This window comes from Corylus avellana, chromosome 1, assembly GCF_965113065.1.
Source record: "Corylus avellana chromosome 1, dhCorAvel1.hap1.2, whole genome shotgun sequence".
NCBI lineage: Eukaryota > Viridiplantae > Streptophyta > Magnoliopsida > Fagales > Betulaceae > Corylus > Corylus avellana.
In genome coordinates, this window is record NC_142490.1 from 45,815,020 (window position 1) to 45,840,613 (window position 25,594).

General features: G+C 35.0%; 3 protein-coding genes across 7 annotated transcripts; 2 read left to right on the forward strand and 1 right to left on the reverse strand.

Annotated features, from left to right (window-relative positions):
- Positions 1–2,545: 2,545 nt before the first annotated feature.
- Positions 2,546–7,622, forward strand: BGLU47 (beta-glucosidase 47). 2 transcript variants are annotated; one of them, XM_059581862.2, is made up of 12 exons: positions 2,546–2,949; positions 3,055–3,121; positions 3,224–3,282; positions 5,194–5,269; positions 5,371–5,445; positions 5,571–5,658; positions 5,777–6,029; positions 6,318–6,433; positions 6,547–6,802; positions 6,879–6,981; positions 7,071–7,179; positions 7,364–7,622. In XM_059581862.2, exons 1-12 carry the CDS (start codon positions 2,794–2,796, stop codon positions 7,575–7,577), a joined length of 1,572 nt encoding a protein of 523 aa, XP_059437845.2. In that variant the 5' UTR covers positions 2,546–2,793; the 3' UTR covers positions 7,578–7,622. The 2 variants fall into 2 exon arrangements, with proteins under 2 accessions (XP_059437845.2, XP_059437846.2); XM_059581863.2 differs by having other exon boundaries at positions 3,055–3,079.
- A 501-nt stretch (positions 7,623–8,123) lies between these two features.
- Positions 8,124–13,843, reverse strand: LOC132172580 (Pseudouridine synthase family protein). 4 transcript variants are annotated; one of them, XM_059584099.2, is made up of 11 exons: positions 13,591–13,843; positions 12,882–13,010; positions 12,510–12,764; positions 12,352–12,433; positions 12,073–12,188; positions 11,918–11,972; positions 11,561–11,672; positions 10,498–10,667; positions 9,038–9,385; positions 8,711–8,915; positions 8,124–8,285 (listed from the first exon to the last, which is right to left on the reverse strand). In XM_059584099.2, exons 1-9 carry the CDS (start codon positions 13,809–13,811, stop codon positions 9,101–9,103), a joined length of 1,425 nt encoding a protein of 474 aa, XP_059440082.2. In that variant the 5' UTR covers positions 13,812–13,843; the 3' UTR covers positions 8,124–8,285; positions 8,711–8,915; positions 9,038–9,100. The 4 variants fall into 4 exon arrangements, with proteins under 4 accessions (XP_059440082.2, XP_059440081.2, XP_059440083.2 ...); XM_059584098.2 differs by lacking the exon at positions 8,124–8,285 and having other exon boundaries at positions 8,461–8,915; XM_059584100.2 differs by lacking the exons at positions 8,124–8,285; positions 8,711–8,915; positions 9,038–9,385 and adding an exon at positions 9,392–9,520.
- Positions 13,844–17,357: 3,514 nt separating this feature from the next.
- Positions 17,358–19,208, forward strand: LOC132170567 (cytochrome P450 77A1-like). The gene has a single exon (XM_059581588.2). The coding sequence runs from the start codon at positions 17,596–17,598 to the stop codon at positions 19,114–19,116; it is 1,521 nt and encodes a 506-aa protein (XP_059437571.2). The 5' UTR covers positions 17,358–17,595; the 3' UTR covers positions 19,117–19,208.
- Positions 19,209–25,594: the final 6,386 nt, after the last annotated feature.

Here is a 25,594-nt window from a genome sequence, read left to right on the forward strand (position 1 = left end):
AAAAAGAAAATTGTAAGGAATTCTAGCCCAGGAAGTGCAATAATTTCTTCCTGCAATTTTATTTTATCTCCATTTGTGAAGACAGCAAACTCCTACTCAATGATAACCTTGACATTGTTTGGAATGTTAGTGATATTTTGAGCTTTATGGGCAGACCATTTGGAATCTGTCATGTCAAGTAAGTGTCAGAAATTTTGTGAAACTTCAAAAAGCTAGCAGTACTTTATCAGGTGCGTAGATTGCTTTCATTAAGTAGGTGAGTTATAAAGATTCTCATTGGATAAGTTATAAATAATTTCAAAGAAACTTTAATGGTAAGAGCACTACTTGAAGTCTTGAAGCTTCATCAAAATTATTTTTCGATTATTTTGGTGAGACAATTTAACAAAAATGATCTAAATCTCAATTTTTCAGACTCACTATTTTAACTAAAAAAAATTAAAAAAAATAGTGAAGTAAACAGTATTCATCAGTCTCATCATATATAAAATGTATATTATTCACTCACCTATTGATTAAACAACTCATTTCTCTTTTTTTTTTTTTTTCTTTTTCTTTCCCTTTTCTCAGTAGCCTCTCTCCCTTCTCTTTCCTTCTCTCTCCCTCTTCAATGAAATCAAAGTATATATTACACCATATAGTTGTATTAAATATTATTACTGCTAACTGATAGTAAAGACGAAAATTTTTTGTCAAAAAAAAAAAAAAAAAAAAACTTTCTAGAATTGATATGGGAGTGGAAATAAGCCGACGTTACTAGCAATCCAAAATCAATCATGAAAAACATTATCTTCTTCCAATAGAAATTAAAACTAAGAAAATGAAGGAAATATTACAAATTTTTAAAAATATTACCATTAGAATAAGACAAACATTCTTAAAATAGACCATTAACAACCATTCAAAAATATAAAAGTTAGAGAAAGAATAAACAAATATTTGAAAAATAATATTTAAATGAAATAGTGAAAGTTGATTGTTAAAGTAGTGGGATTACTGTGAGTGTTCTAAAGATGTGAGTTGTTAAAATAACTAAAAGTATACTTTTGGTTATTTTGGTGAGTAAAATTTGGTGAGACTGCTAAGAATGCTCTAAGAGCACTACTTGCAACTTCACCAAAACCATTTTTTGGTTATTTTGGTGAAGCAATTTAACAAAAGTGGCTTAAATTTCCACTTCTTAGACTCACTATTTTAACAACAATAAAAAAATAGTGAAGTGAACAATACTCACCAAATATTAAAAGTACTATTTACTCACATATTGATTAAACAACTCATTTTTTTCTATTTCTTTTTGTTTTTCGTTTCTCTCTCTTCCTTTAATAATTAAAAAATAATAAACAAATCTTTAAAAAATAATATTTAAATAAAATAGTGACAGTTGATTGTTAAAATAGTGAGGCTACTAAAGTGCTCTAAAAAAAGTAAATTGTTAAAATAGAAAGAAAAAAAAATACTTTTAGTTATTTTGGTATATAAAATTTAGTAAAACTGCTAAAAATATTCTAAATTAACTAGTTTTTTTGATTAACACAAATATGACTAGTGATTTCTCCTATCATTATAATCACTTCTCTACTATTACATTATTGGGTAGTCATTGGTCTATGCCCCCAATTAGAACGATTTGAAAATCTAATTGATGGGACTTTGCGGTACATAAGAGCCAAGAACTGCCCTCAGTTATTGCAGAGTGACATCATGGTATATTTCATCACGCTATCGCTTATGTTGCAAACCTTTTGACCGTGTTTCGCAATGGAATGGAAAAATGGAGTGAAACAATACTGTAGCAGATTTGATTGATACAAAAGAAAAAAGTAAGAATGTTTTGTATAAAAAAGTGAAAAAAATTTATTTTGTAGTATTTCTTTATTTGAATAGTAATAAAAAGTGATTGATATGAAGAATAAAATAATAATGTTATGGTTGATTTTGAGAAGAATTTTTTGAGGTTTTTGGTCCGTTCAACTCTTTGCCAAACGCAGCCTTTTTTTCTTGTCAGTCTAGGCAACCATTTCGTTTTCTCTCATTCGTTGACATCGCATCTCTCAATCATTTTGTCTTGTCTAAGATGTATGTGATCCCCACACCTACATTATTTGCAGGAAATCACAGAGTTCAACACCTAGCCAGTAGTCACACAAGCTACACAACTTCTGTTGATTACCGCATGGCTTTGCTAGTTGCTTCTGTAGCCTTAATGGTGGGCTATTGACTTTGTATGTTATACTAGTCTCATATTGATTGAAGATGAAGAAATAATGAAACATCTTGTTAACTATAGTTATCATGCTTATCCATATACGTGTTAGAATGTCTAACTTATTTAGTTTATAACGACTTTCTAGCTGATACTTATGGCAGAACTTGATATTCATTATCTTCGCAGATTATTTCAATTTAGGATTTGGCGTGTGATTAATTGATTCTTCCGGGTCATCTACAGGGGTTTCTACTTAAGATTTATATACTTTATTTTATATAAACATACACAAACACATATAAAAATATTATATGTATCTATGTGATTTTATATTTATATAAATTGGTCTATCTCTCCAACCAAAAAACAAAAAAAATTTGTCCCCCAACACTATAAATCCTAGTTCTGCCCCTGGCTATCTAGATGGCAGTTTCGCCTAATACTTGGAGTTTAGATTGTTCCCATCTGAACCATATAAGCTCTTATTTATCAAAGAATAGAACTTAAGTTCTCTAGTGTAACTTCTTCCTCTTCCCTCAGAGAGGTTTCATTCTATCTGGAGCAGAGGACTTATCATCATTGCCATGGAGCTTTCATTAGTATGGCACGCTCTCTTTGTGTTTCAGCTGTGCTTTTCAATTCTGATGGCATCACATGATCCCATATCTCTAAAAGGAAGCATGGACTCATCTCCATTCCCAAGCAGCTTCCTCTTCGGAACAGCTTCTTCTTCTTATCAGGTTTTTTTGCCTTTCTCTCCCTTCTCTCTCAAGTTCATTCAAACACACTTAAGAATCATATTGTTTTAGTTATCAATATTTATTGTCATGTTCTATTTCTTGCAGTTTGAAGGAGCTTTCTCGAGCGATGGTAAAGGCCCCAGCAACTGGGATGTTTTCACTCATGAGCCTGGTTAATTAGCAAACATCTTACTGCTCTGATGCTCTTCAACTTCCCAACTTTCTTCCCCTGTCTCCAGTCTTTTCCCCTGATGGTCTGAGTTGTTTTTTGCAGATAAGATCACAGATGGAAGTAATGGAGATGTTGCTGATGATCATTACCATCGATATCTGGTAACTCACCTGACACTCCGAGTATTCTCTAAGTGACTTCAAATTATTTAGGGAGAATTTTATGGACATGATTTTTTTTACAAGTAATCAAAAAATCCTAATAGAAATACATATATACACATGCATGCTTGTATATATCTATATAAAATAATCATAATATATATATAGGTGCAAAGAGCTGCTAGCAGGGGCAGAGCTAGTAAGACCCAAGTCTCAAAATTTTCTTCAATATTTTTTTTTTATTTTTAAAATACCTCTATAATTCTTTTAAAATCAAGTTTTACCCCCTAATTTTATTTTTATTTTTTAATTTTTTCCTTCACATCTAAAATTCTAGTTCCGCCATGGCTGCTAATTGATACATCTGGTTCCTTCCAAATTTTCAACAAAGACAGCTAATTTGTGGTCTTGAGCCCACCTCTAGAAGCATATACCTAGTATAATTGATTGACAAATTATGAACCCCACATGTCTTTGTCATATACTTTCCAGTCTCATTTTATTTTCTTGGCATTAGAGGTCTTTTATTTTTTATTTTTATAGTTCATGATGGGCTCATAAAGGCATTGTTTGCCAATGGCCTGGGCTAGTACTGTACCAGGCCCTCCCTCAATCCCCAAAAAAAAATATTTTTACTTCAAAATTAATTTCAACATCTCTACTTTTTATACCACATCAATCATTTTTTTTTTATTATTATTCAAATAAAAAAATTACTACAAAACAAATTTTTTACATTTTTCCATATAAAATATATTTTTTCACTTTTCCCCACCAAACATTTTCACTAAAACTAATCAAACACATATTCCTAAAAAAATGCTACAATACCGGCCCTGGTACAGTATCAGCTCAGGATATTGGCAAACACTGCCAAGGGCGGAACTACATACAACATTCGTCCCCCCAAATTTTTTGAAATTTTCATTAAAATAGGTATATTTATATATTTGGTTCTTAAATTTAGAAATTTGTCTCTCCAAATTTAGAAATTTGTCCCCCCAAATTAATTTTTTACTCCCTTGTGTTTGTCTGCAACAAGACTTTGTTTTTAGCTTTCATTGTTGTTAATTAACTTAAATATTTGATGAGTTTGGATTCATTAATTTATTTGGCATTCTTTCACTTGTTAGTGGTAATAAGTAACTATAATAAAATTTTAACAAAAATGACTTGTAATTTACTATGAAATTATATCTACGTATTCGGTAAGTGCTATTATGGTCACGTCCAGGTAGGATAGCCATAATTAGTCTCTCCGGCCTACTCTTTCAATTAAAAAAAAAAAAAAATCGTCCCCCCACACTCAAAATCCTGGTTCCGCCCCTGAACACTGCCAAAGTGATTTCACCACATGTAAGAGAAAAATACATCAGGACTTGTTTGAAAGAGCTAGAAAATGTTTCACACAGTGAAGGCATGCAAAATGAAACTAGTCATGATTCCATCAAAGAGAACTCTGCATCTGCTTTTAAGCAATTTTTGCCTAAAAGCAAAGTCTGTTTGAAATTACGTTAAGGAGTATAAAAAAGGTTTTTAGTACATAAAAAGTTGTAGATTAAAACCAAAAAAAAAAAGTCAAAAAACACTTTTTTGACTTTTTTGTTCCTGCATTTTGGGAAAAGCTTGAAAATGAGACTTAAAAAAAAAAAAAAAAAAAAAAAAAAAACTTTCAGGCTTTTTCTATAAACAAAAACCTTAGTTTCCAACACAATGTAGCAAGCTAGGAATATGGCTAACATAAGAAGTAGAGGGTATTTTTGCTGTTGTTATCAGAACTAGGGTGTCTCATATTGAAATGAGACTTGTCATCAGTGATCTGCTACGGCTTTTGTTCTAATAATCCTAAGTAGCTATATAAATCAAAATATGAAATTGATCAAATTGCTTTGCATTGATATGAGGAAACAGGAAGATCGAGATCTCATGGACTCTATAGGAGTCAACAGCTACCGTTTCTCTATATCATGGTCAAGAATTTTACCCAGTAAGTTTCTTTATTCAATTTTTTCAAAAGGATGGCCTTCGAAGTTGATTGAAGGGGTTGGTATTTACATCTCACTCACTTCCATCCCATGTTCGAACCAGAGGGAAGGTTTGGAAACGTGAATAGAGCTGGCATTGATCATTATAACAACTTCATAAACGCTCTTCTGCTTAAAGGTCATTTCAACTTCCATGATTTGTATGCTTTTCCAAGTCATTTTCACTTCATAATTAATCTGCTCTTGAAGTTTTCTTTGTGTCATTGGAAAACATATTCTCATTTTCCATTTTTCTGTTTCCAGGGATCCAACCCTTTGTGACATTGACTCACTATGACATTCCTCAGAAACTTGAAGACAAATATGGATCTTGGCTGAGTTCCAAAGTGCAGTAAGTTGGCAATACTCTCTTACTGTAGTCCTAAAACAGTTTTAGCATTTTAGGCCACACGTATATTGGTTTTTCTGGAATGGATGCCTCTAATATGGACTAAGCATGATTTGTTCAGGGAGGATTTCAGATATTATGCAGATACATGTTTTAGATTCTTTGGAGACCGGGTTAAGTATTGGGTCACTTTGAATGAACCGAATGTAGTAGCCATTCGAGGGTACAGGTCAGGGATTTACCCACCATCTCACTGCTCCAGGCCATTTGGGAATTGTAGTAGAGGGGATTCAGAGAAAGAGCCTTTCATTGTGGCCCATAACATGATACTATCTCATGCTGCTGCTGTCAGTATTTACCGAACCAAGTACCAGGTATACTAGTCAATGTCTTCAAATCCTAGAACCACCAGCTTCCGTCGACACTGATAACGTAACATCAGCGACAACATGCCGGTTTAGTTTTTTACGCTATCTATGATGACCTCAAACTTTATCATCAATGACTATAAGGTCGCCGCTTATAATCTTTCTCGACGGACCTTATTAGCGACGACAAAATGACACATTTCTAGATATGAAACTCTTCAGCAGGTATATTAGTGAAACACTAAAGCGAGCTTTAATCTAAATTAAGATGTTTCCTATGCTTTCAACATGCAGAAAAAACAAGGAGGTAGCATTGGAATTGTTATGAATGCTTTATGGTACGAACCTATTAGCAATTCCTTAGAAGACAAGTTAGCAGTTGAGAGAGGTCAGTCTTTCTACATGAACTGGTAAGCAAATCATCCACAATTTAAGTCCTTTCTGATAAATTGATTGCTATAAAATTTCCTGCATTCATAATAGAGCCATGCTCTTACTTAATCCAAAAGTTCAATGCATGCAGGTTCTTAGACCCAATTATACTCGGGAAATATCCAATAGAAATGCTTGAAATTCTTCAATCTGATTTGCCTGTATTTTCAAAGCAAGATTTGGAGATGTTGAAGAATGGGTTAGACTTTATTGGCATCAACCACTACACCAGTTTCTACATAAAAGACTGCATGTTTTCTGTGTGTGAACCAGGGCCAGGAGCATCTAGAACAGAAGGTTTTGCTTTACGAACTGCTCAAAAGAATGGCATCTTCATTGGAGAGCCAGTATGTAATCTCACTTATCAACATCACCACAACTTTCCTTTTGCCAAATTACTAAGGCTTGATCATATTGATGCAGACGACGGTTGACTGGCTATTTGTCTATCCTCGAGGAATGGAAAATATAGTGACATACATAAAAGAGAGATATAATAACATTCCAATGTTTATATCAGAAAATGGTGAGTGCAAACAAAGGTTACAGAATCCCAAATGAATATTGGCTCCATGTGTTTGAAAAATTCTTATATAGTTCTGGTGGATCTTATAGGGTTTGGTGAGCAGGAGAATCCCAATTCTACCATGGAAACTCTCCTTCATGATATCAAGAGAGTGGAGTACATGAACAGCTACTTAGATACTCTAGCAACAGCAATGAGGTACTAAAAGACAAAGCTACTACTGGTCTTAATTGTTAAATAACTACTTATCTATATGTGAATTTAATCATTTAAATTAATATTCTATCATTTAATAACAACCTGATTAAGTCGATCTTGCATTGATTATGTTTTGAGCTATATATGAGTGAAGTTTTTGTATGGAATTTGGTGATATGATCAGGAAAGGAGCAGATGTTAGAGGGTACTTTGTGTGGTCCTTGCTTGACAACTTTGAATGGACAAGTGGATATACCACTCAGTTTGGCCTTCATCTTGTTGATTACCCAACTCTCAAGAGAACTCCAAGACTCTCAGCGACTTGGTACAAAGAGTTTATTGCTAAACATAATGTACAAAATTTGAGTGCTCCAAATTGTAATCAAGAAAGTAAATAGGTGGGACACCTTTATAGCAATTTATAAGCAGAATTAATAAACGCTTATATGTAGTTTTAATATAACCAGAAATGGCAAGCTGTTTTTCTATGAGAAATGCTGCAGACTCTATTCGATCTCATCCCACTAGACAGATGTAAGAGTGCCTATCAGGAATATCATCAAGCATAGTGTAAATCAAATTAAGTCTCTAGGTAGATGCATCTACCTCCAAGTCCTTCAAAGTCTTCTCCTTCGTAAAATGGTTGTTTTATAAGTAGAAATGTGTAAGTTCACGGCTTAATGAATAAGTTACGCATGAGAAAACCTTATACAAAATATGCAAGTATAATATATTTCATGCATTGAGAATTCTTAACCGGAAAGTAAGACAGAAAATCATACTGATATAATCAAGTATACATATAGATACAAGTATATAAAAATGGATGCAACTCTCCTCTATACCTTTTGACAGCCATATCTATCAAAGGCTTTAGGCCTTTAGTGGAAATGTTGTAGAAAAAAAAATTAAATTAAATTAAAAAAAAAAAAAAAAAAAAAAAAAAAAAAAGCGTTACTAAACTGAGATAGAAAATAAAAGTAACAGGTTCTGAGACTTGTGGGTTAATGTTGGCACTTTGAGTTAATTAACAGCTGAATCTGGTTCCAGGTCCAGTGGTTTATAAACGTAGGCATCTTTGAGACAACACTTCAATACAATTATACCTATAAAATAAAAAATAAAAAGTTGGAAATAAAGAAAACAAAGGAAAATATTGTCAATAAATACAGTCTACAAACATGGCATATCGAGAAATAGATGATATCTAAAACATTAAACCCAACCTCTATTGCAGATCCTACTAAGGAACAAATAAGTATAAAACTAAAGAAACCCAGAAAAATAAGGATAATTCGATAAATATGCAATGGCACTTGATCCCAACACAAATATCCGTCATATATTACATAAAGAGAACAATATATCTGAAGGCCAAGTTCCTACATTTTAAAACATTTATGGTTAAACATCATGCCACAAATAAAAAATTAGTTGTAAAAATGTAAGAGTGAACATAAAAATGGATCCCCATATGGCAATATCCATAAATCTGGTGTGAGAAGGGGGGGGGTTTGGGCGGTGGTCTTACAAAGCACGATCTCTTTCTCTCTAGTAATATCACAATCTTGTGCCACAAGGTAAGTTTTCAGCTGAGCGCTAACCACTTTCTCTTTCCTCCTTACAACCCCATCAAAATTGCTTTCATGAGATGCAAAAGTGAACGACAAGACATACCAGAGGGGCCATTCAGTTTTCACCCTCCTTGAATTGACTCATGCTTCAATAATCCATACCTGCACATTAAACGTGTTTTATATATTGTCAAAACAGTGAATGAATTCAATCACAAAAGAGTTAAAATCAGTAGCAATGCCTAAGTCTGGAACTTTCAAGTAAGAGTGACAAGGACATGAACCTCAGTTTTAGCTGAAGGAAATTACTGGACCCTGTAGTTGATCCTTGTCCTCAGGTACCTATTCTAAGCTATTTCACACCTCCACCAAGGAGACCGAGCCTCAAACATGTGTTCACCATCATCCCATGAAATCTGAGATGCTTGAAGACCAATAGCAACCTTTGGTTCCTTTCCATGCTGTGCAATCCACTCTGTAACAGCCATTGCCTTATCAGTCTCAGATGTATAATCTTTCTTGCATTTGCCAAACGGGTTAAGCCCAGGACTTGTCATCTCTGCAATTGTAGCTGGCATGTACATCGAGTCACCCACTAATGGTGCACCACAGGCAGCCAGTTGTGCTCGAATCTGCATCACAATTCTAGTTATTATCAAAATAATAGATCTAGTCTTCTCTCACTTATATTACCAAAGGATAAGGAAATTTGCAGATGCGTATACTCCCTCTGACTGTGATAGCATCTAACAACATGATAAAGCTACCTGAAAATAAATTTAACTGCCATAAAGTTGTGGTCCAGCATTGATGCAGCCAATTCTGAATTTTTCAGCCAGGTCAATGTGTTTTTGGTCAGTTTTGTAGAGTTTCAGCTGGTTTATGTTGTTCTTTGGTCAGTTCAGTACAATTTCAATTTGATTCTTGCAGTTGTTGGATTCACTCCCTTTCAAGATACTGGGTGACGATATGACTATGTCAGTCGTGAAGTCTAGAGACCAACTTGCTAATGTGTTTTCAAAATCTGTACGTAATCAGTTGGAGTTTATTTGTTCCAAGATGAACTTATATGATATATCAACTTCAGCTTGAAGGGGGGAGTGTTAGAAAGTTAAAAAATGATAATATTGTAACAAAAAGGCAATGGCCAAATGTCCCTATTTCTAGAAAAATGTACCAACTGTTCCTATCTATATATATATATTGTGAGGGCCAGAAAACAATTTCTGAGCCTCTCTTTTGCAAATCTCTATCCTTAACAATTATTAAACCAAAGCACCATAAAGTCAAAGTGAACAAGTAGCCTACCAACATGAATTGATTTTACCAAGTAAACATAATCAGATATTCTGAGTCAATTCCTTGAAAAGCTCAATTAGAATTTGAAATAATTGAAATCCTTTCGAGTAGATATCCTCTAAATCTCAAACCCTACACTCCCTGAAAATTTCTGCTTTTCAGTTAAACTTGAACGTTTCCTATAGAACCAAAGGGCAATTTCATTAATAGGCTACACTAAGAAGAATATTTCTGGGAGTGCTGGAAATAAATTGCAGAGGCAATAATGACCATTACTCTCACAAGAGAGCAGGAAAATTTGACATTATTGAGTAAACATCTACTCCTTATAAAATGTCATGGTTTAGACCACAGGATTGATAAAATAAATAATAAATTTATAAAAATAAAATAAAAATAAAAATCAAGTTAGGGACACAAAGAAAAGAAAGGACAAGTCAGGAACCTGATGTGTCCGACCAGTCAGAAGGTTGATTTTGCACTCATATGCAATATGTTTGGAGGGCCAGCCACAATCTTCAATATAATATTTCTTTTCAACGACAGCATTTGGCCATGGAACCTCCTTGCATTCCAAGACCTCAAGTAGACACATGCACCATCCTTTAACAAAATCTGCATGCCACAAAATCTTTAGAGTCAATCCACACCACATAAGCCATTTTGAACACAAAGAATACTTTCTTAACACAGAATATGCAGAAATAAGTGTTTTAAGAATGAACTTGCCAAACCCAGAAATTGGAAATAATGTTTCAAGAACTGGAGTTTGTCAAGGAAATCCTCATAAATCTAGTTGTTGTGTTACAGAAGGTAAAAAATGAAGAATGCATGAAGAAGTCAAATGCTTCTTCTATTCTTTTACTTTTGCACAGCTGGACCATCCTGGGCTTAAACCAGAGATATCTTGCCTCTGAAGTAAGTCTTACAGTCCAACAATAGGGAAAGAATCAATACATTTTGGGAAGCGATTCATCTTTCCCAAACACGGACAAGTAATTAGATCAGTATCATCATCAATTAGAAAGCTCACCAAGAGTACGATAAAAATGTTATCATTTTCTAATTGCCACATAGTAACTTCCAAGAAAAATTTCTTTGACTTTTTGGCTAAAACCAAGAGTAGCTTCATGAACATACTAAGAACACTATTTTGAACCAAAAAGAGGAGAACAATAAAAGGAATACCATATGAACAACATTGTAATGAGAATACAAAGATCTACGTTTCCTTTTTCATATCATTCATTTCAACTACTTGGTCAACATCCGCGGCAAACAAGAATAAAGAAAAATTAAGTGCGGACCCCATGCCACTAGCGATCAAGCTAAGCTGATAGGTGGGCCTGCGTGGCCTTGCCTCTTGGATGCTCCAGCATCAGAAGGCCAACTGAGTAATACATATCTCTACAGTGCATGTCTGTCTTCATCAAAATAACAAAATGCAACTCATCAAAGGTTCGAACAGATTTCCGACAACCATGGTGATGCTTGATTGAGATGGTTACCTTCTGAAATGAGTCTTGGAGCCATGTTTATGGGACGCATGTAGTGGGTAATTATTCCAATTGGCACAGGAGCAGCAGCAAGAGCAAGATAAAGCTTCTTCACTTTTTTCTCCTGATGACAAGAAAAATCATATAGTTAAGAACAACAGCCAAAGAAGAAGCTGAAATTAAATAAATAAATATGAAGCGAAAATATAGATACATTTCATTTTGTGCATTTACTCTGTGAGGATGGTGCCTCACAGAGTGATGGACACCAAGTGCCAGGCACTTGCAGCTCCAGGGTAATTGGAGTTTGCCCTCAGTTTAATTAGGGTTGGCTCACTCCAGGCTATGACCAGAATGATATTAACTTACTCTGATTTTACCATGAAAAACTGAACAATACTCCTTGGTCCTTGCTAACACGACACTGCAAGTAAATTACCAGCCATTAATCCCTATTTATCAATAGCAATAGCAATCAATAACAATAAATTCCATAAGATAATAAAGACTGCAAGATACAGTACCAGCCTTCTGTGCAATTATCAATCTGGTGGGTAGTCATCAAAGGGGTTGTCAAGCCCAAGGCGCGAGTGGCAAAGGTTGCACAACTTTCTTCAATGTTGTCCGTAGTTCCTCCCACCTAATCAACATTAACATAGAATCATATGAGCCTTAAGCAATCAATGAACTAATCAAAAAATTCAAAAGTGCCATATAATTGGAATTGACTGACTACAATATTAGGCACAACTTGGATGATGTCACAAAAACACAACTGCGATATTAATAATTAGATTACATACTGATGTACCAGCAGGTTTGTCCAAAACCACATAGGACTCAGCCACAGCTATAATTCTTGATTTCCAGTCAATTTCATAGCACCTGATTAAAATTCAAAAATCAACAAGTATCATGCTAGTAAAAATGACAATAAACTCTGCCAAACATTTTGCTTTACCTAGGGAAGCGTTTTGGGTGTACATGCACTCGTAAGTATGTTCCAGCTTCAATAAATTGGTCTACATGAGTTATCCTAAAAGTTTTTTGTGCTTCTCGTATTGTTTTCCCTTTGATGGAAACTCTCTTTTTCAGTACTGATGGTGCTGTAACTTCTTCAAATGCCCTAATTTGCTCAGGGGTGGCACTTGGAGGAGGCTTTGGACATACAAGGGCATAATATACAGCTCCAAAATGGATGAGATCTGCAACAAACCTTCAAAGAATGAAATTCTCTTTTTATCACTTCATCCTGATTGATAGGAGATAATAAAGAAGAATCATACACCACACCATCAATTCTAATGTAGCGAAAGGACAGAGCAGCACTTACAGAGGAGGAAGATCAAGAGCTTTACAGATAAATTCCAGAGCAGGCCCTCCTTCTGAAACAACCAAGTGTTCTACTCTTGGCGGGCCATTTTGCGAGGGACATGGAAGCAATCGATGATAGTCAGGGTATCTTCAACAAAAAAACTTACGTCTTAGAGTCAGCAAGCCAATGAACAGGCACTAAAACGTATCTAACAAAAACAAGTTAAGATTTTCACATTGATTAAGGAAAGAAGAATGAGTTTACTAAATTCTTTAATTAAAAGTAATTCATTTCAAACTCTTAAACCAACCATCGACTAAGAGAGTCAAAAGACGGTATTACAAAATATATAAAGGTTCAAAACCTCATTTCTCCAGCTTTCCCTCGGATTAACCATCGAAAAAAAAAAAAAAAAAAGTGCAACCTTAACTCTACAAGAATTTAGCTAAAAAAAAATCTACTTTCACACTAAGAAACAAGCCAAAATTTCAGACACCAAACGAACTTAAAGCAGTAAAGATGTGAATTTTGAATTACCCATTAACAAAAGAAGTGATTTTTATGAAAATGTGAAATAATAACACTGAGAAGTCCGTATCCATGTGCTTTACCAAAGCTTTATCAGCAACCAACCAAAGTGCAAGCAGAATTTATGGCAACCCATAGAAAGCCAATATTACAAGCACCCAACAACATATAAGCAATAAAAATGTGAAATAGCACGTACCCTTTAACAAGAGCGTTGTGGGTAACATCTGGGATTGAGGATTCACATGCAAACAGCTTGCTTTGTGAAGAGCCAGAAGAGCAAGCCACCACGTGCTTGTTGGAGTGCTTAGTGAGAGCAGCATGGGTGGTTGATAAGGTGCGTAAGAGGGCCACACGCGAGCTGGAACTCCGGCAGCCATTGGCTAAGATTGAAGCCAAACTCAGTGAGCCCGTCTTCATTGGGATCCTTGTGGTGTGTGTGCGCGCGTGCGTTTGAGGTTTAACACAGATTTTGATTGTGTTGGTTTTTCGGGTCCGGGACGGGTTAGTGTACAGGGCTTTTTGTGCGACTGGACACACGACAAAGGGCCTCATAAAGACCACGATTGACGGCATTCAAAATTTGTGGGCCTGTTTCGTTAAGGGCCACAACTTAACGATACAGGCCCACGAATATTGGGGATGCATAGGGTCTAATATGCAATTAATGTTAGTGCAATGACTAAGAAGAAATTGTTTTGGGGTTAAAATATATAGGTTCGGGGGCTAGATAGCAACAATCATGTCATCCCACGTACATCACGCATGCTATTTATTGTTTTCCAATTGATTTAAGAGAAATTTATTCTCTCCCTAAATAAAGTTCTTTAATAAATTTATTTTGGGAAAACTTCACTTTGGCTCCTTGAATTTTCAAATCTCTCATTTTAGGTCTTTGAACTTTCAATTACTCTCAATTACAACCCTTCTGTTAATTTTAGCAGTTAAAAATACAAAAAAAAAGACCAAAATGTTCTTGATTTTCATTTTTTAAAAAAGAAAAAAATGTTTTGGAAGTTGAAATTTTATACAAAAGTCAGGAGTATAAACGTCATATAACATTTAAAATCTGATGAAGGGGTCCACATTGAGATTAATTAAAAGTTTATGAGTTCAAAATGAGAGATTTTGAAGTTCAGGGGGGTTTATAAAATCGAGTGAAAATTCAGAGAGGCAAAGTAAAATTTTCCCATTTATTTTCCTACCGACAAAAAATGAGTTGGGATACTCAAGTGAAAGGAGTTAATTAATTCCGCCCCCAATACGTGAGGAAAAGATTACTAGACAGTCTAGACAGAAGACCAAAATTCGCATACATCAAATCTGACATTAATTAGTTACAAATTAATCTAATAAATTAACACATGTCCCTCATATTTTTTAATAACATGTTTTTTTTTTTTTTTTTAGTGTATTAAGAAGAAAGCAATAAAGGAGTTTTAAACTCTTTACGCCAATAGAAAGGCAGGCATGTATGGTAAACTCTAAATAGTGCTACTCATCGGCTTGCAAAGGAAGCGTTAGCTATCAGAGATGACTTGTTATTCTAAAGGAATTTTCATTTTTACAATGTATTTATGATATTATCTCAGCTGAGTGTTGTACTTGAATTGTTTTCAGATATAAATTTGCTAGACTTTTAGCTACAAAACAATTTGTAACTAATTTTTGCCTTACCAAATCCCAGCAAATTAACACTTTCTCTTGAGAGAGAAGAAAACAAAAAGGGTGGATAGGTTTTCAGTTGAAAGGAGAGGCATAGTTGTCAAGTGCTAGAGAAGGTCTCCATCAAAATGGTCCCTTTCCAGACAAGAGCTGAAAGAGCAACAATTGCATATTGTACCTCATTTCATTTGCAAAGCCAAATGTTGTTTAGATACATATGTTGATGCAGAGGATCACCCTGAGCTCAAGATAGCTCAAGCATGGAAACTTATTGGGTGTGTCGGTGGGGACCTTTCCAATGCCTAGTTAAATTAGTAATCTTTTAGAAAGAAAGATGGAAATGAAGTATTTTTATTTTTGTTTTTGTTTATTTGTTTATTTGTTTTATTGAGTAAAAAAAAAAAACACAAACTAAGAAAGTGATAAAAGGGATTGGAGGATCCTTCCCACTAGTAATAGGAACCGAGAGAGAAAGTAGGGGGTAACACGAAATGCGGCCAAAAAAATTTATGGTCGCGGCCCATTATGCCACATAATGGGTACAAAAGTTTGCATTTTTAGTGACCTTCCTACCTTCCCAGAATGAAGATGTTGAAATAGAATCCAGAGTATTTAAGATAATAGATGAAATCTGCCAATCATATGAAATGCTGAGTTGTTGAAGAGCCAGCATTACAAATTGAGAGTCACCTTCCGGGAAAATAAAATTACCAATATGGGGTTGGTCGTTCTTGGGTTCAAAGGTTTTTATATAGTTTTTTTATTGGACAAGCCTCGCCAGATGTTGCCCTATATGATTAAGCAGTATTCTAATTGGATATGTCGTTGGGTTATTGACTCTCACAAGGATGTGCCTTGTTAGGTACCATTATGATCCGGTGCGCTACGGCCCTACATGGTTGTAATATTGAATTAAAACAATGAGAATAGAGACACGCATATCCTGACACTCCGTGAAAAAATTGCATGAAACGGTTGGGAATCCTTTATGATGAACTCCTTGAGACGGCCTAGTGTTTAGGTAGTTGCTTTTGGCAAACTTCCTCTTAATGTGTTTGGTAAAAGACTTGACGAAATAAGTAGATACAATTGTAGTAGATTTGATTGATGTAAAAAAAAAAAAAATTTATAAAATTTTTTTTATTTAAATAATAATAAAAATTTATTGATGTGATGTAGATAGTAAAAAAATTAAGATTAATTTTGGGATGAATAGTAGAGTCCTTTGGCAAACACACTCTTAAGCCCTCAAAAATAAAAAATAAAAAATATTATTATCTACATTTTCGTTATTTTAATGCATATTTTTTTAATTTAATGATTATTTTTACTATCTCAACATTTCTCGACACAAAATAAAGGAAATAAAAGAAGAGGGTAGCCACCATAGAGCATAGTGAATGCTCACCAGCCACAATAATGCTCAACGAAAGGCATTGATGGGTAGGGGCGGCGCACTGATCTAACTGCTCCACCAGCTGGCAGCTACGCTTAAATGCCAGCCGGTGGGACTCTAGTTCAGTTGACAGAAATCAACAATAATAAATGCAGAACATGCATGGCTTCAGCATATTTACAGAATGAAAAAAAAAAAATGACGTGATCCTGATAAAGTTTTTAGAAACTCACAAGAATATATATCTGACTTTTCGTCGTCCCCATAAAACTTTGCAACCGTAATCGATGCTCTTTTACCTGCCTTTCTGCAGATCATATCAACCTCTAAAAACTAAAGAGAAATGATAATTAGAAATTGAGATGTTTATAAATCAATAAATTTGAGTGGAAATATGAATAGCTAGCATTAATCAACCTGAAAATAGTTGAGTACAAGAGTACGTCACACGACCAAAGCAATGGATGGATAATGGTTAGGGGGAGAGAGACAGCATTGGTAGCCTTTAATTTTGTTGTTGGGTATCAGTACGTGTCGGCATTAAGATTAGCCAAAAAAAATGGTAAAGCAAGCTAACCAACCAATGCGCCGCTATGTTTAAGATTTTTGTTGTGGCCAATTGCCAAAGGGATGTTCCCGCCCTCAAAACTGCTAGGCATGGTCTCCCGCTAAGTTGAATCTTACTTGACCACTCTTAAACTCCATCATAATAATAATAATAATAATAATAATAATAATGTTACTCTTATTACTTCAAAATGGGGGTAAAAGTGTGAATAGTAGTTGTTATGGTTAAAACATGGGAAAGCTTTAGTTAATGCATCTCAACCACGACCAGTCCCACCGGTCCATTAATTTTCCATTTCATGCTTTCTGTACCATAAATACGAGCCAAAACACATTAGAACTCCAAATCCCTATTTGAAGATTCCTCCAAAACATATTTTGCCAATACATACAATGGGATTAAAGCCACATATTCTCACTCTAAATTAAACTAAATCATCCCAATTATCAAATCATTCAATTCCTCCCGTTTCCGTATACCAAACTCTCTTAACACTACTCCATAAAACTACCATTCCCTTTGATTTTCCTAGCTTTCAGCGTCTTCCAGCTTTCCTCGATCTCCTCTCAGAGAATATGGCGTTCATGGACCTCCTTATCCTCTTCTTAGCTTTTCTCTTTCTCCGCTTCTGGTGGCGCCGCTGGTCCGTCACCGGCGGTGGGTCCAAAAACCTCCCGCCGGGGCCGCCCGGATGGCCTATTTTGGGTAATCTCGGCCAAGTCATTCTCCAACGCCGTCATTTCGTCTTTGTAGTACGCGATTTACGTAAAAAATACGGCCCAATCTTCACCATGCAAATGGGCCAACGCACGCTCGTGATAGTCACCAGCGCCGAGCTCATCCACGAAGCCATGGTCCAGAGAGGCCCGGCGTTCGCGAGCCGGCCGGAGGACTCCCCGATCCGGTTAGTTTTTAGCGTCGGGAAATGCGCCATTAACTCCGCCCAGTACGGGCCGCTCTGGAGGACTCTACGCCGTAACTTCGTGACGGAGCTGATAAATCCGACGAGAGTGAAGCAATGCAGTTGGATACGGAAATGGGCGATGGAAAACCACATAAATAGGCTCCAGAGAGAGGCGTCGGAAAAAGGGTTCGTCGAGGCGATAAGCAACTGTCGTCTCACCATATGCAGCATCCTCATCTGCCTTTGCTTCGGCGCAAAGATCTCCGAAGATGAGATAAAAAAGATCGAACGCGTGCTGAAGGACGTGATGTTGATCACGTCACCGCAGCTCCCGGACTTCTTGCCAGTCCTCACTCCCTTGTTCCACAAGCAACTCAAAGAAGCGAAAGCGCTGAGAAACAAACAGCTGGAGTGCTTGGTTCCGCTCGTGAGAAACAGAAGGGCTTTCGTGGAGAGCGGTGGAAATGGCGGTCCGGAGATGGCGAGCCCCGTCGGCGCCGCCTATATCGACTCGCTTTACGGGCTGGAAGCGCCGGGTCGGGGCAAGTTGGGAGAAGAAGAGCTCGTGACTCTCTGCTCGGAGGCGATCATCGCCGGAACCGACACGAGCGCGACTACTTTGGAGTGGGCTTTGCTTCACTTGGTGCTGGATCAAGAGATTCAAGAAAAGCTGTACAGGGAAATCGTGGAGCACGTCGGAAAAGATGGGGTCATCACGGAGAGCGGCGTTGAGAAAATGAGCTACCTTAATGCGGTGATCAAGGAGACTTTCCGGCGACACCCACCGGGCCATTTCGCGCTCTCGCACGCGGTCACGAAGGAGACGGAGCTCGGAGGATACACCATCCCCGAAAACGCGAGCGTGGAGTTCTACACTGCGTGGGTGGCCGAGGACCCGGCTGTGTGGAAGGACCCGGATGAGTTCCGACCCGAGAGGTTCTTGGTCGGTGATGGGGTCGACACGGATGTGACGGGGACGAGGGGGGTCAGAATGCTGCCGTTCGGGGCAGGCCGGAGGATTTGTCCGGCGATGACGCTGGGGACTCTGCATGTGCTCATGCTGCTCGCAAAGATGGTGCATACTTTCAAGTGGTTGCCGGTTCCCGGAGCCCCACCCAACCTGGCTGAGACTTTTGCTTTCACTGTTGTGATGAAGGACCCTCTCAAGGCTGTGATCTTGCCAAGGGTATGAAACTCCAAAGACACGACCGAATTGCTAGCATTTTAATAATTGTAAGAGTTTATATGTGCACGCTTGTCCAATTAAGTTTTGGAGGTCGCTTACTTGCTAGGGTAGCGAGTTTCGTATAAATTCTTATATTTATTATCTAAATTACTAGTAATTTAGAAAAAACAAAAAAAAACAAAAAAAAAACAAAAAAAACAAACTACTGTAAACCTATGTATGAATTGAAGGTAATGTTGTTGGGAGAGGTAATTTTGGTCTACTGGTATGGGATGTGTTAAATAAGCTTAATTAACTTCTTTTTTTTAGGGGAAAGCTAGTTGGCTACCATTTGCTTGGCCAAGAAAAGAGAACCATGGGGCTAGGCTAGTTTGCTTATATATAAGTGGTTGAATTATACACAGTGGAACTTTATTTATTTCCTTATTTTGAAAGCTCTTAAGTGCATTAATCTAGCTTGTTTGTTTTTTGTGAGGAGAATGTATTGCTTGTTAAAGATTTTGTTTTCCGACTCTTTTGTTTTTTGACTTCAAAACAAAAACAAAAAACTTAAAACACAAACAATAAAAAAATAAAAATAAATAAGTTTCTCTCTATTTTGTAGTACCAAGCACATTAACATTAACAAACATATATATGTCCCTTGTTACTTGGGTTTTCCTATATATCCTTGTTATGTGGGTTTCAAAATGTATGTATTGGCTGGTTTAATTGTCATTGGTTTGTGTGCCCCAAAGCAATATATATAATATTCATTCATTTGAAATAGAGATAACTCTTTCCCAATTCATTGAGTTTGTAATATACTTATTGTTAACAAAAAGTACAAGCACAAGCACACGTGCCACCTATTTCTCTTAATTCGACTTCAATAATCGAGTTAATACACTCGTATACCCCTACATACCATGTATCTAAATTGACTTTGTTTTTTGTACCGTGGATTTGTATAATAACCAAAAAAAAAAGAATCAAGAAAGCAAAATCATATTCAATTGGGCTACCGGTTGTTTTCATGCCATGTCAAATAGAGAGAAGTCGGTTTTTTATTTAATAGGGACAAAATCTATTAAAAAAGAAATCGACCCCATTCATTTCAAATTAAATTAAGAGAATTTTATTGCAACCTGAAAACAATCGAAAAATTAAATGCATTATAAAGTAAACTTACCTACTAATATTGGAATAATCTCTTGGATGAGCTTTCTTAACTTGGAAAGGGATTGAAAAGAAAAAAACACATAGGGCATGGCCGGACTTTAGACCTCCTAGCTAGCTCATGCATGACATGAAAATCATCACCAAACTATATGTTATCATAATTAACTTAAGGTGGTAGATGCCGATTCCTTATTTTGTTAGCACATAAATGTATAATTGGGATGTTGGTAGGTCCATATATATATATATATATATATATATATATATATATATATACCACAGGCCATTAATGCCCGAACCATTGCTAGTTGCTGTTATTTAATTTCCTCACCAACCCGGGAATTATTAGTTGGACAAGGTTTACTCCATTTCAAGGACTCATTGATGTGATATTTTTTTAGAATTTTCAAATTTCATTTGAAGTGAAATTGAGACGATCTTTATACCTAATAATTGGTTAAATTTTTAGTTGAAACTTGACCAGTTGCAATTGGGATAAGCGTCTCTTATGTTATTGTAATGGGACACGTGTCCCAATCTCAACAAACCCAATTCTAATTAAAATTTGACTTAAGCAAAACCCTATAAACTCCATTATTGCAATTTGCGTTTTCAAATTACAAGTAACACGTGTGTTTTTAAACTAAAATGTATGATTTTAAAGGCCAAGTAACAATTTTGTCAAACACTTTGTCTTTGAAAATCACATTTTTCAAATCCAAACGAACTCTTCTTCAACTCAATGGACATTATTCTTTTGTTCGGGAAAAATTAGTCATTTCATACGCCATTGTAATTGACCTATCATTACAAGAATATATTTTTTGGTCACGGACCGATAGTAACGTGTATATGGTGTTAACATGTTACTAAAATTTAGTAACGTGTTTGACGGGTTAAAAAATTGGTCGTAACTACTTCAAATTTAGTAACGTGTCATAATTGACATGTTACAAAAGTTTTGTAACGTGTCAATTATGACACGTTACCATTTGGTAATGTGTCAATAATTGGCACGTCACCATTTGTGGCAGGATTTTTTTTTTTTTCTCATTTTCTCCGGTCGTTATAGTAGAATTTTATCAGGTCGGCACTTGATATACGAGTTACATTATATAATCCAACTAATCCAAAATCCAATAATCTATATATAAATAATCTATCAATCCAACATCAATCTAAATATAATAATTCAACTATATATATAAATAATTCAACTACCACAAATAATCTAACTCTAAATATATACACATCAACGTAGGAAATAGTAAAATACAATACAACTTACGTTATATACGAATACAAAAAACTTAAACCTTAAATTATACACAAAAAACTATCAAAGAAACACTAGTCCGACAAAATCCGAGTGAACATATCATCATGATCACTATCTCCCGACTTCTCCGCACTAACTGCAAATAATAAAATAAACAATCAATCAGCAAATTGACACTTGTGATGGAATCTTATTAAGTCCTAAGAAATGAGCAACGTCCAAGTAAATGAGAAAAAATCGAATGATTGTCACATAAACAACCTCAACATATATATTTGCACGACTTATGCACAAACACATATACATATACATATACATTTATTCAATGAGTCGACTTCAACAAATATGGTAAGATTAAATATGCAAAGGTCCAACCACAACCAAACCAACCAAGAACAACAAATTAAAATAGATTATTTTGAGTTAAGTATATATATAAGCTACTCGATATATATACTCACGGGGTTGCTGAACGACGGGTATAATGTCTTGACAAATGAGACTTCTGTCCAGCTGGCGTCTGGTGTTGGATTTCATTGTGATCGTCATCCTTAGCTTTTACTCTTACGTCATCTACACATATTACGTTGCAATTGTGTTATATACAGTTGTGTTAGATATGAACAAAGTTTATTTACCAAATAAAATTACTAGCCATTAAAATAATAGTAATTTGCATTGGAAATAATGAGCAGACCCTTTTGGGGGCAAATATATAATTTTGAAAGTCAATGGGCCATGCATGGCAGCTCCCTTGGGTTTGAATACAGGTGTATTCCAGGGTCCATACATTAAATTCTTAAAACATGGTATCAAGCAATCAAGAGATATATTTTTTGAATAAACTGATATTTAAAGCATTTGTTTTTTTCATTTTCCTTTTTTAGTAGCTATCTGCTATCTGGAATGAACAACTTTCAACGAGAGTTTAAAGTTGGTATTAAGTCTCATATATGAACAATCTCTATAAGTCTATTCTTCATAAATGCACACAATTTGGTTGATGGTGTCTACAGACTTAACAACACTTGGCAAATATGCCTTCTCCCTTTTCTTTCCATTTTTAAAACAAAAACTTCCAAAAAAAAAAAAAAAAAAACATTAGAGTAATGTTATATCAAATCCCCACGGACCCCTACCTAGCTATGCTGCAATTCATAAATGGATTTATTTAAGAGTGTTTAGATTATTATAAATTTTTACCATTAAATTATTTATAAAATTTAGAGTAATGTTATAAATTAAGTTTTTATTTTATTTTGTTGATGTGAAATTGCCAATTAGCCGTTAATTTTTAAATAAATTATTCAGAAGTTGATTAGCAGTGGCATATCAACAAGTTAAGTTAAATGTAGAGTATATAGCATTTTTTTTACAGTTTATAATTTGAGAAATAGTAATGTTAGAAACCACAATTATATCTCACTATTATCTTATCTTCCTAACATGACCGTACGAGTCAACCATTGAATAGTCTTTTATTAAGGAAAAAAAAACTAGGAAGTGATTGGCACACTAGGTGTGGAAAAATGAAGCCAATTTGATCAGCTCTTGTGTAAATCATTTATAAGGAAATTAGTATTCTTTCCATTTGGCTCACATGCTGCTCACTGGTTGGCTCGAATGGCCATTCAACATGTCATTGATACTATTTGGATGGGAGATATTCCCAACTACACCTATGATATAATCTTGATGGAGCAAAATGCTCTATGACCAATTAATACAAGTTACAACTGATATCTAAAAAAAAAAAAAAAACTTTCCATTTGAATATGACAACTTGGATTGGTAGGTGAGTTAATTTATGTTGGGAGTTAATGGTGTTAAGTTTATAACAGAGGATGCAATCAATGACATTTCATACAATAGACCTTTGTGTTGTGAGCCCACCTGGCACCCATGATTTTTTACCAAAGAGTTTTGAATTTATCATTTTAACAGACTGATTTAAGACTATTTTATCTAATCATATTCACTATATAAATTTTGTTACCAAAGAGTTTTGAATTTTGTTACCAAACGGCCAAAAGCATATCGTCGTTTTCTCTCGTTGATTATTTTTCATATGAGCCAAACATCAACAAATATTTTAAAAGAAAAAAATAATAATTTCATTGAAAATATTTTTCGACGAAAACATTTACATCAAAACAAACAAATTAAGCCTGGGAAATGTCATCAATGAATACTAATTTTTTGGGAAATTAATTTTTTCTTCTCTTATTTAGTTAATTTTGATGATGGGTAGGGCAAAGGTGACAAAGGAATAAGGAGAAGGATGTAAAAGGTGCCGGTGGTAAGGGACGGAATTAGAGGAGGAGGGAAAGGGCTATGTCTCCTTTTTTTCTTTTACTTACAAATTTATATATAATTAAAATATTTTATGTATTTATGGTTAAATATTTATATATAGGTAAACAAAATTCTTAAAATATTTATACATATTTAAGTAGATATATATTTTTCAGCCTAAAACTTAAATTTGGCTCCTATCAAAATTAAACTCAATATATTAATAGACCGGATTCTTCCAACCCAATCTATTAAACTAACGTTTATTCTTAAAACTCTAACATAATTTGAAAGAAGAGTTAAGCCTTCCTCCTATATCGTGTGCCCACAAAATATAAATTAGGATGTTAATTTGGAGACGCGTGACACCCAAGGGCCTTGTTTTTTAAACAAGAAGGGAATTTCAAGACACTGCTCACAATAAAAAAAATTAAAAAATAAAATAATGATTGATGTAAAAAAGTGGTATTGAAAAAAAAAAAAAAATTGTTTTGTAGTTATTTTTTTATTTGAATAGTAGTAAAAAATAAATGATGTGATATAAAAAATGAATAATGTAATATAAAAGTAAAAATGTTTTGATGTTAATTTTTTTGAAAGAAAAAAATGAAGTGAATAGTATATGGTAATGGAGTGTTATTTAACAAACACTAAAGTGTTTTGTTTGCATTGAAATAAGACACAAACTAAAACTTTATGTATATTTTTTAGACCAAATCCTAAAATGTGAAAATTTCAGGACATATTTTCATATAAATTTTTGTTTATTATTTTTCTTAAATTTAGTAGTAAAAGTATAAGGGTTAATAACTTTTTTAGTATCTGGGTTTTAATGTTTTTATTTTTTTTCCTTAGGTTTTAAAACATAACAAATCTAGTACCACAGATTTTGGAAAAGACTGAATCACCACCTCCATTAATTTCCGTCCATCCCAATTAACGGCTGTCCACGTCATATGCTCTTATATCGCGACACGTGTCCTAAAAATAATAAAAAATTAATAAACCTAAAAAAATTAAAAATTCTTTGGGGGTGACTGAGCCACCCCCAAGGCCGGTCTGGGGGTGGCCGAAACCACCCCCTGCGGCCCCTCTAGGGGTGGCCAAACCACCCCCAAGGCCAAAGGGGGTGGTTCAGCCATCCCCCGAACCACCCCCTTTGGACTTGGGGGTGGTTCAATCACCCCCAGACAGGCCTTGGAGGTGGCTCAGCCACCCCTAAGGTCAAACTGGGGGTGGTTCGGCCACCCTTATAGAATATTTTTTTTTTAGGTTTATTATTATTTTTTATTATTTTTGGGACACGTGTTGTGATATAAGAGCAGATGATGTGTACTGCCGTTAATTGAGATAGATGAAAATTAATAAAGGTAATAATTTGGTATTTTTCAAAATTTGAGGTACTAGATTTGTTATATTTTAAAATATAGAGGAAAAAAAAAAATATTAAAACTCATGTACAAAAAAAAAAGTTTTTAACCTAAAGTATAAAACCATTATCTCGGAGCCCATTCTAAAATGTTTATTGGGCCAGAAGAGAGTTTTAGCCCAAACACTCAAAGAGATGACCAAACACAAATTCTATTATTGCAAGAAACTGCAAACTACTACACGCGCACCAGCGAGATTTGTATATGTTGGGGGCCCTTGGGGAAGCGAAGCAAAAATTCTTTTATCAAATTATTGGAGACCCACTTCAAAGACATTGAAGAGTACTAATTTCAAAGCACACCATCTTGTTAAATGGGT

What these genes read in the sequence shown, in the direction of transcription:
- LOC132170567 (XM_059581588.2), top strand. Translation starts at nt 17,596, where the DNA reads ATGGCGTTCATGGACCTCCTTATCCTCTTCTTAGCTTTTCTCTTTCTC.
- BGLU47 (XM_059581862.2), top strand. Translation starts at nt 2,794, where the DNA reads ATGGAGCTTTCATTAGTATGGCACGCTCTCTTTGTGTTTCAGCTGTGC. An exon ending in TTTACCGAACCAAGTACCAG is followed by an intron (nt 6,030 to 6,317) that starts GTATACTAGTCA and finishes TTCAACATGCAG; the next exon opens with AAAAAACAAGGAGGTAGCAT. An exon ending in ACTCTAGCAACAGCAATGAG is followed by an intron (nt 7,180 to 7,363) that starts GTACTAAAAGAC and finishes TGATATGATCAG; the next exon opens with GAAAGGAGCAGATGTTAGAG.
- LOC132172580 (XM_059584099.2), bottom strand. Translation starts at nt 13,811, where the DNA reads ATGAAGACGGGCTCACTGAGTTTGGCTTCAATCTTAGCCAATGGCTGC. An exon ending in GCTCTTGATCTTCCTCCTCT is followed by an intron (nt 12,765 to 12,881) that starts GTAAGTGCTGCT and finishes CATTCTTTGAAG; the next exon opens with GTTTGTTGCAGATCTCATCC. An exon ending in TCCAAGACTCATTTCAGAAG is followed by an intron (nt 10,668 to 11,560) that starts GTAACCATCTCA and finishes TGTGGCATGCAG; the next exon opens with ATTTTGTTAAAGGATGGTGC.